The sequence below is a fragment of the Wyeomyia smithii genome, chromosome 2, assembly GCF_029784165.1.
Source record: "Wyeomyia smithii strain HCP4-BCI-WySm-NY-G18 chromosome 2, ASM2978416v1, whole genome shotgun sequence".
Classification (NCBI taxonomy): domain Eukaryota; kingdom Metazoa; phylum Arthropoda; class Insecta; order Diptera; family Culicidae; genus Wyeomyia; species Wyeomyia smithii.
Window position 1 is genome coordinate 209,426,864 of NC_073695.1, and position 10,389 is coordinate 209,437,252.

At 44.0% G+C, this 10,389-nt stretch overlaps 1 protein-coding gene across 8 annotated transcripts in view; it reads left to right on the top strand.

The window, feature by feature from the left end:
* The window catches only part of LOC129723020 (mucin-2-like), a 176,114-nt gene extending 167,100 nt beyond the window's left edge, over positions 1-9,014 (top strand). For 2 of the 8 annotated variants that reach the window (XM_055676944.1, XM_055676945.1), the window contains 7 exons: positions 3,183-5,276; positions 5,613-5,768; positions 5,828-6,733; positions 6,798-7,040; positions 7,101-7,964; positions 8,026-8,166; positions 8,228-9,014. In XM_055676944.1, coding sequence (XP_055532919.1) covers positions 3,183-5,276; positions 5,613-5,768; positions 5,828-6,733; positions 6,798-7,040; positions 7,101-7,964; positions 8,026-8,166; positions 8,228-8,311 — 4,488 coding nt within the window. In that variant the 3' untranslated portion in view covers positions 8,312-9,014. The remainder of the gene's footprint in view (positions 1-3,182; positions 5,277-5,612; positions 5,769-5,827; positions 6,734-6,797; positions 7,041-7,100; positions 7,965-8,025; positions 8,167-8,227) is intronic. The other 6 variants (XM_055676947.1, XM_055676948.1, XM_055676946.1 and 3 more) reach the window with 6 other exon arrangements.
* The last annotated feature ends 1,375 nt before the right edge of the window (positions 9,015-10,389 follow it).

The following is a 10,389-nucleotide window of genomic DNA, read 5'->3' on the forward strand; positions in this document are numbered from 1 at the left end:
CTTTGGATCCAGCACAGAATGTGTTGTTGCCAAGATAAAGCAAAACTTTATTGCGGGAAGAAGGCCGAAGCCCTTAACTGGCATATCGAGACGTTTGGTGCTACCTCGCTGCGGCTTAGATACGTGATGTGATTTATTTACTGGCGCAACCCGCTGCTGCTACTTCTGCAATTCACTACGATGCGGCTAACTAGTTATATTATTCTGTCGACTTTTCTAGGGAAAGGCAGCAAGTGACCAATCAGAGGACGTAATTTTCGTTTCAACAAGGCTTGACAATTTTCAATAGTACAACAGTTCGCATAATCAATCAACACTTTTATACATTTGGGTGGATGCGTGTATAATTTTCCAATCAATTGCTGCAAAAATCAAGGAAATCGGTTGAAAACAGACCGATTTATAAGCATTTAAGAAGGGACATTTTTCGTCCCCTTTTCGGTTATAGTTTTCCTATTTACATCCCTATGTGGTAGGCTAAAGAAAATTGTAGTTCTACGTCAATAAGTTTTCGCTCACCTTTGAGTAACCATCAACAATTTTGCATCAATGCAAAAAAAAAAAAACGGTTCTATGTAACGTAACTATAAAAAAGTTGCCTTATAGGACTGTATGACTGTATTAGAATTTCGCTTCTGGTGATAAACCAGTTTAAACTGCGGCTACTATCGACAAACTTTTTCCAGGTATCAAGTTTACAATGTTTTGAATATTTTCTAGTGTCGATTTCCATTGGCACCCTACTGTTTGTCAAGCGGTAAACAACAATTCGAATATTGTTCTCGAAATGATCACTGAATAAACTACGCAACAGTTTAGCGTAAGCGGTATCGTTCGCAACTCGTATTGATAGTGAGTGACGTGAGCGCGCGAAACTACTGTTTTTCTAATACCGTTTTGCTACATGATAGCTCTTTGCGACCGAGCCCACAAAATTGTGTAGGTTAAAAATGATGAAAAACAAAACCTGAATCGAAGTCATTCCTATATAAATACAGTATTTCGCTCCGGTTTATTATTTTTAGGAGCAGCTGCGATGTTGACGCTGGCGTTGTGTGAAATTTGACAAGAGAAAAAATGTTTTATTTTAATCATCTTTTATTTACACAATAATGTGGGCACGGTCGGAAAGGGATAGTCATTGATTTAGAGTTTTCTCTCTTCAATATTCGCAAAATTAACATTTTTATAATTCAAAATTTAGCGTGGATATGATTTTTGTTGTTGAAAATATTTTTTTCTCAGTGTATATTTTTGTTGCAAATCATTGTCGATATCTTACAACATCTCTTTTCCAAATACTTTTTCTGAGCTACAACGCTTTATCTGAAGTATATATTAAAACACATACGCTGTTTTAGAAAATTTATCGTTGAGCCAAAAACATGTTTCCACTCGCAGGAAATACACAGTTTGCTAAATCAAACACGTACGTTATGTTTGATTCAAATCAAATTCAATGCTCATTTTATTCCCCACATATTCACAAGTAGCATTTCACTAATACTAATCAATGTACCTACCTGCTTTTTAAAAATAATGCAATTTTCGAAACACTTTTCCACATAGTTGGATTCTTTTTCAAAAGTCAACGTACAAATATAGTTTCGAAACTTCTATGCACAATATTAATCTCAAACGAAAAGAAGACGGTTGGAAAAAAAACCAACTAATATTCTAGTTCACGTTGACTGTGATTTTTGTACAGTGTGAACTTCCTGAGTTTTAGGTTCTTCTTACTTAGATAGAAAGAATAATTTGAAAGGTTCATTGAATTATATTGAATTTATTGTTCTTCGGTTGACACTGTGGTTCGAAAAGGCAACAGAATTCAGGATGAAAACATCAACTGCTCCGCCAGTAAATTTGTATTGACAACTAAGTTATACCTCTCTGAGATAACAAAATCGAATTGTTACGTTGTAAGGATACAGTTTTTTTTCCTATGAATGGAATTATTACTAGAAGATTCAGGAAAATGCAAGCAACCTAAATTGTTTTTAGTACTGTTTATCTATATACTTCTTTCATTCTAATTTTAGGAAATAATCTTAATATTTTTGATATCAATAAAACATCATTCGTTTCCAATTCTACATCGAAAACGTCATAATGTTGATGTTATTTATATTTCCGGATTGCATCACGGGAATGCAATCGCATCACGGGAATGTGTTAATGAGTTATATAAATAACTTAATTCTAGTGAATTTCAGCGCAATCAACACGGTTGTCTTTGGAAGATAAATTTCATAATAAGTGAAGGCGTTGCCGGTATGATTAGAAATTCATACCACCTATCACCGAAACGCAACAGGACACTAAGTAAATAATTGAACTATATGATTTCTCATCCATTTGATCATACACTCCCATTCAACCCAAGCAACTAGCAACTGTATTTATAAGAGACATTGTAATGTTAGCAACAGCCATTCGAGATAGCTGCCGTGCTTCTTGCTCTCTAATTGAATTGCTAGCAAACGATGCCGAAAGGGACGTTTATCTGCTATCAATGAGGCAAGATCTTGCGCTTATCGAATTAGTCAAGTCTATTAGTTGTGGTACTACAACGTTGTGTACTCGTACATGTACGTGTGGTGACTCGCCGTAGCTCGCCAATTCCAGCAAACTTGTTCACCCATTGTAGCTCTACCTCTTTCCATTCCTTTTTTATTTATTTTCCAGGGCACCGTGCCACACGCTTGGCTCTATCTATCCGCTTCTGTCTGCTCGTTTGTTTCTTTTCTTGTCAGTAAATTAGTAGGGCTTTCCAAGCTATCCTAATTGATTTCCTCTTTAGCAAGTATGTATGTACCTACAAACTCGGAAGTCATGTTCCGCAAAATTAATTCCAGCATAGTTTAATTCGATTGTTTGAACCCATCTGTATACTGTTGCACCACAAAACCGCACTTACACTGGCAGCTCGCATTCGGTGAAATCACTGAGGCGATTTCGATATATAGATTTCATATGCTTCATTGATTCTTCGTCTACCGGCATGTATATAATGAATCCAGTAGCAAGTAGTATATTAAATATAATTGAGCTTTTTTTGTTGTGCCCACGTAACAGCTAACACGTGCGAATTTATGTTCTAAACAAACTTGTAACTATTTCCGCTTCCTTGAACTTGTTCTTGTTTTCGCTAAAAAAATACTTACCTACATTCCTTTCAGGCGAAGGTTAAACTTGATGGCCACTTTTTGCTAACGACTGCTAATGCTTCCACCGCCTACACCACCTCCACCAACAGCACCTTACCTTCCAGTACGGCATTACTTGCTAACGAAATAGATGGAGCAGATACCGTGGAAGGCAGAGGCGCATTCCACGGCGAAAACCTCGACTACAACGAGGAACCCAAACTTAATCCGAGTGGAAGCGACCTAGCGGTGGAACCAGTGGCTTCCCGGCTGACCCAGAGTCGTATCGACGTTGACACATCCAATCTGTCGCCAGCGGTGACTGTGTCGATTTTTAGCGCCCTGTCCGAGATCCTTTCGCAGCCAACAGAAAGTTTACAATTTTTGTCTTCTAGCACCGATGCACCGCTACCTTCTACTTCTTCTAGCACATCTACTTCGACGACAACTACGACCACAACCACCACCACTACCACTACTACCTCTACCACCACCACCACCACCACCACAACCACCACTCCTAAGCCAAGCACTTTGCGAAAGCCCACGGTCAAGGTATCTGAAATTGGTAGTAGTAATGATAACACCATCGCAATGTTTGTAAATAATAGCGACCCATCGGAGTCTACTACTACTGTTGTAAATATTGTTTTACCCGTTGGGTCCACTAGCATCCCGATCAAAACGGCGGTGGTGGACAATGTACCCCCCGAAACGAGCGCAATACCCGAACCGGGCGATTTCATTAACCAAATTGATGCTGACGGTGCTTTTCGGTCGCAGACCGTGGATGACGAAGATGATCTGATCCCAACCACTTTGAACTCCTTGAAACATTCCGCCAAAATAAACGCTAATAACGATCCCTTGTTATTGCATGACGTTTCTCCCATCCGCCAGACCCACAAACCTCCCAGTACAACTGCCACTGTAACTACGGTTACGGTTGAGGATCCTACCACCCTGACCAGCACCGAGAGCATGCCTACAAAGTTTCCAACTAATCCGTTACTAACAGAAAGCGCTGATTTCGCGACCTATTCTACCACGATTCCCGCTCCTCTAACGACTACAGTACAGACTACCACGGTGCCTCCGTTGTCCGAACTGGAAACTCGCCATTCAACCTCACAATCATTACAGTTCACTACTACGCCGTTGGATGAGTTTGAAAATACTTTCATGCCTACCACTGCACCTAGATTCATTGATGCTACTAGCTTCACCACTGCCATCACCACTACTGCTACTAGTGCTCTGCTCTCGGACGACTCACATACGGAGTCCGATCTGAACCTTCTCGCTTCTACTAACGTTACTAAATCATCACTGACGCACACCGAACATCCGACGAGTACCGCAACCGCATCACCTACGACAACCGAGTCGGATCCGACGACCATCACCGCGATCGTGACATCGGCACCGATGACCGTAAGTAGGACCACAAACCCGTTACGAAATTGCTCCGATATTATGACTCCTCAGTCTCCCTATATTGTAACACCCATTATCCGAGTACTCACACCTAAAAAACCCCTTGAGTACTACCCAAGATTTCAAATTCGTCCTCCTGTCTTCGGGGTTGCTCAGAGTCCCACCACCACCAGCACCAGCACCAGCACTTCTCCCACATCTACTACTACTACTAGTACTACCAGCACTACCAGGCGGCCTGTACCGGTTGTCAGCACAGCGAGCAGCACACGCTACACCGCTCAACTAACCACGCCAAGGCCAAGATCGCGTGGAATAGTAGTCTACGGAATCCTCCCGAATAATACCGTTATCCGGCGGATTATCGGCGCCGAGAACGAGTCCCCGTCGACTACGGAGAACCCCCGAGTTGTCTTCGGCATCTATCCGAACGGCACGGTCGTCCGCCGGTACCCGAACGGTACCATTGTGCCGGATCGTCCTGCCCGACGGGAGCGAGTCGAGATAACTGACATTGATCCGCGTGAACTACGCAATCCGAACAGTGCGATCTATCGGGAAAGTGCCACACACACGGTCGCACCAGTAACTAGTACAACTCCTGCCGAAACTACCAGCGCCATTTCTACAGCTACAATCACCACTACTAGCTCCCCAACTAGTACTACTACCATTTCGAATGATGCTACGGTACTTAACGAAACTCAAGATTACCCATCTGCTTCCAGTAGTCGTAGTTATGAGCTGGCCACCGCAGTAGAATTTTCGCGAGTTATATCGTATGATCGGATGCATGTTCCCCTTTTTCCCGATGGAATAGTTAACTGCCCTCCACAGCCTTGTAGCCTTGTAGACGTAACTGACAACCGATTCGCATGTCGGCTAATCGCTAGTTTAGCCATTCTGCTTGCGCACTCACCTTTAGCATACCGCTTATAATTAAAAACAGCTTGATCGATCGTCTGGTTCGCTTCGGGCAGACTCGCACTAACTATGCTCTTGTTCTTTTTGGGGTGGGCTCAACAGGGGACGACGGCGATCATTGCGATTCTGAGAAAGTATAACGAGGAAAACCAGCTGGACACCAAGGTCAAATCGGATGCCGTCTTTAGCCTGGCCGTGAATCGTGGCAAAAAGGTAGATAGGCCGGCAAAACCGACGGCTGGTGGCGATATCTCGGTGGTTTGTTGTTGGAATTCACCTACTGAGCTTAGTTTATATTTGAGATGTTTATTTTACAGGTTAAAGCTAACGATGAGGTACGCGTTGCTCGGCCGGATGCTCCGGATTTGATATACCGGTGGGCACCAACGTCGTCGAGCAGTTCGGAGCCAACAACACCAGCCGTTTTCACAACGGATGAAGCCGTTATAGCCGACAATACGGTTCCTGATAATATAGTGGAATTTAAAAGCACTTCTATTCAGCCTACTGACCCGAACTTGAGCAGAGTTGTGTCGTCGACGGTTTCTGGTGACGTGGGTGTGCGTATTTCTGGAGATTTGGAAACCATAAACAAGCAAATGGCGGATTTAGAGCTTAACAACTTCATAACTTCTACGATACTTTCGGTTTCTGAGGAGCCTAGCACTACTAGTACCAGAGCACCTTCCACTTCTCCACCGACTACTACCACTTCCACTACAACGACGACTACCACTGAGAAACCCACCACAACCACAACCACAACTACTCAGCCTCCGCCTCCTAGTACTACTACCACAACAACAACCTCTACTAGTACTACACAAGCTCCTGTCACGACTACAGTCCAACAAACTCCGAAACCCAATTCAAAAGTACAGGATGATCATTTGGAGACGAATTTTAGATTGCTTCAATTGTACGTGGAAGCTAATCAGAAAGATATCGCCGCAACCAAGGCGGTAACTTTCCCCACAACCGTTCTTCAGAGTTCTTCTAGAATAATAACCGAACCTAGAACGACCACGCCGAGTACAACATCTACAACTACAACGACTACGCCTAGATCAACTACCACCACAACCACACGAGCAACCACACGAACATCGCCTAAACCCAAACAGAACGACAACAGTCGTTTTAACCTCAACTCACTGTTCGCACCAACTACGCAGCGAACTCGTACCAGCACCTACTCGGATGCGGATGATCTAGCCTTTTTGGTAAGTTATCTTTTATTCCAGTGTAGTTAGTCCCTGCTATTAAATATTGTTTCACTTTTCACAGCGACAACTCGCCAATTTCCTGAACGGTGGTCAAACAACCAGAAGAACAACGAAAAAACCAACGACTAAAAAAACAACCACAACAACAAGTACAACAAGTACTACGACTACCACGACCACAACAACGGAAACACCTACTACCACTACTACACCTTCTACCACAACTATGCGCCGTCCATCAACGGGCATTCCGTTGAGCACGGTTATTGTCGAAAATGATGACGCAGATTTCTTGAATGATGTGGTTAGTAAACTTAGGTATTAACCATTCCTGTTTTCTAACAAACCCCTTGTAAATTCTCAGCGTAAACTACCCAACTTCGCCACTCCAAACCCGCTAGTGGATAGCTCTCTGGCGAACAGAATTCTACAGCTGGCTATCAACCGGGACCCCAAAAGCATATCGCTCAACAATCAGCTGAATGTACTGCCGACAACTACTACGCTGTCACCTCAGGAGATCGAGAACACGAAAAAGCAGCTCAACAAGGAGCTTCAAAACTACAACAACGATATCCGATTGTTATCCACCCTGCTCGGCAGGCCTATCACCAGCAATGACATTCCGGAGCTAACCAAACGTTTAACCACGACTACGCTAAAACCATCAACCCCTAGAGCTACAACAACGATGACAACAACGACGTCAACAACCACAACGCAGCAACCTCCGCTGAACCCTGTTCTTTTGCAGGCTCTATTACTGAAACAACAGCAGCAGCACAACTCTAGTCCCGCTGCCGTGGAAAATGTTGCGAGCACCTACGGAAAGACCAACGAAGCCATTCTAGCGTCCGTGCTGAAGCAACGCGGCATCGGTCCGACGAACACCAACGCCAATCTGGAGGAAATTCTGGCGAAGATATCCCCGCGCACCGGAACGGCCACCGTGCTACCCATCATAACTACCACCACTTCTAGGCCGAGACCCCGGACTGCTAGACCGCCAGTGGCGTTACCCCCACTACAGTCCTCGCGGCCCATTCTCGACGGGCTGACGTGGCTGTGGCGGGAATGGCAAGCAACTGCTCCGCAACCTCGCCAGCGGCTACCCGGATCGTCGCTGATTGCATCGCCGCCTCCTTCGGAAGCGTTCAGTTTGAGTGCCGGAGGTCGAGTGCCATCGCAGTCGCAAGCCTACCGGGACGAGGGTCTCGATCCGGATGCGGTAAAAAAAATGAATGTTTGTACGTCAATAAAATCGAGCTAAGAATGTTTGACAATTCCAGAAACCGATCAATCCCAGTGTCACGGAAGAGCCGCCTTCGCTGTTCGGTGGATTAGGTGCCATTAACCCTGGAGGTCAGCTGCTCAACGCGGCCATCGGTGTGACACGAGCCGTTTCGCAGTTTCTCGGAGTGGCGCTGCAGGTAAACAGTGCGATGTTATAGAAAACAATTGCAGTTAATTCTAACTTGATTCTAATTTTAGGGTGCAGCAAAAAGTTTTTCGCAGGCCTTCACCAACCCTAGCCCGGATTTGGATGATCTTAGCTATTATCGGTTAAGCGGTTGATAGGGATTACATCCCTGTCGGTTTCGAAACAAAAAAAAAAAAAAACATCTGAAAGCAGGAATACGGGAAGCAAGTCATTTTAGGTAGACGATAGAATTGAGTTTTGCTCAAAGTGAGGGTTCGCTGAGGCAAACCGGTGAGACAGCGAGATTGACTCAGTGATTGCGTCTGTGTGTGTGTGTGAATGAGTGAATGAATGCGTCACTGCAGAACGGGGTCAAGTCCTATAGATGAGGTGTACTGATAAGACTGTGAAGCATATGATTAGTATCTATTTATTTTTATTTGTGGCCGTTTGCTAATTTTATACTCTTTGATTTTTCCTGCAATGCCTATATTTTAAAGCGCCAACCTGCAACGTGATATTCGTTTTCAAGCAGAGAAAAGATGTTTGTCATATATAGAGCTTAGTGAGGAAATTTTAACGGTCAAATACTCTCGAACGAATTTTATACGGACTCGCACATTGTTTATTTTTGCTAGTGATTGTGCCATTTTCCGAGCGGATCGGCTAAAGAGGCACGCTGTCTGGTAGCTCGTTGTTACACGATAGCAGAGGAAGAATAGTTGAACGAAATGAGCGCAACGTCCGATAGGCTTAGCCAATTAGCGGGGTGCGATGTTTTACGTTTTCACAAAATTGATATGTAAAGTAACAGAAAAAAATCAATAGCTGTGTAAATAAATCGCAATTGAATGAGAAGCTGGTTCATAACAAAAAATGTTTCACTTTGTGTCAATTATACTTCTAACAGTGTTTCACTGCCCCGGGTAACAGATTCTGCTTCGAATTGAGAATTAAGTCCCACGTTAATTGAAAAAGTACGTAAATGTTGTATCTGAAACACGACTGTAGTATTGATGTAGGTCTACGCGAATTGTTATTCATTAAATTTATCAGCAATATTTGTAATGGACCTGCAAAGATGATGATTTCGAAATCACAATGTATGCCCAGCGGATAGATTATATTCTACTGATAATGCAAAATTCTTAAAGGATAAATCAGTAAACGCCATTCAAAATATTTATTCGTCATGAGAAAGACAGTGTGACAGTTTAAGTTCTTCCAAAATAGCGTTATTGAGAGCCCTTTGATCAGTATCCCGTGGTATCCATGATTCGCGCCCGATTGTCCAACGTGTTGAAATCCAGGACGACAAGAAGGATACAGTTGAACATCCAGCGGTTATCAATTGGAGAAGTGGCTACAGAGTACTCGCAGAAGGTTGATGAGCGGATTGAGTATCAAGCTGGAGGTAGCTTGAATGAACAGTGCGGACATATCCACAGTACAATCAGCACCACAGCGGGAGAATTGTTGGGTACAGCTGCGACAGCCACGTCCAATGAGTGGTTTAACGCTGAGTGCCAGCGAGCGACGGATGAAATGAGCCGCGCTAGAGTTCACATGTTAGCCACGGCTGTTATCCGTCAGAGCGTACGAAGATACCGGGAAGCAAGAGCAGCTGAATAAAGATTCCATCACCGGAAGAAACGACAACATTGGTTAGCGGATTCTTGCGGAGGCGAAAGGTCTCTAGGCACGACGCGAGAAGCTTCTGCAAGAAGATTAATGGAATCAGGAACCGAAACGTGTCAGCTCCTGTAATGTGCAACGACAAGGAGGGGAACCTGATTACCGATAGAATGGAAGTGGCCAGGCGTTGGAAGGAACGTTAGTGTGCTGTTGAATGGTGAAGAACACAGCGCAAACGAAAGGTGCAGTATGGTGATTGAGGATGACGGCAATACTGTGGATCCACCATCCGTGAACGAGGTTGAGAAAGCAGTGAAAGAGCTGGAAAACTGCAAGGCAACTGATAAGGACGGCATTCCAGCCGAACATTTTAAAGTCGGGAGCGAACAGCTGTATCGTGCTTTACACCGGATCATGTTGGGAGAGTGGTCCGATGAAGAATTGCCCTCGGACTGGTTGGAGGGTCTCATATGTCCGATCTATAAGAAAGACCACCGCCTGGACTGTAGTTATTATCGGGGCATAACCCTCCTCAACACTGTTTTCAAAATTCTCTCCCGTATTCTGTTCAATAGACTGAGACCGTTGTCGGAGACCT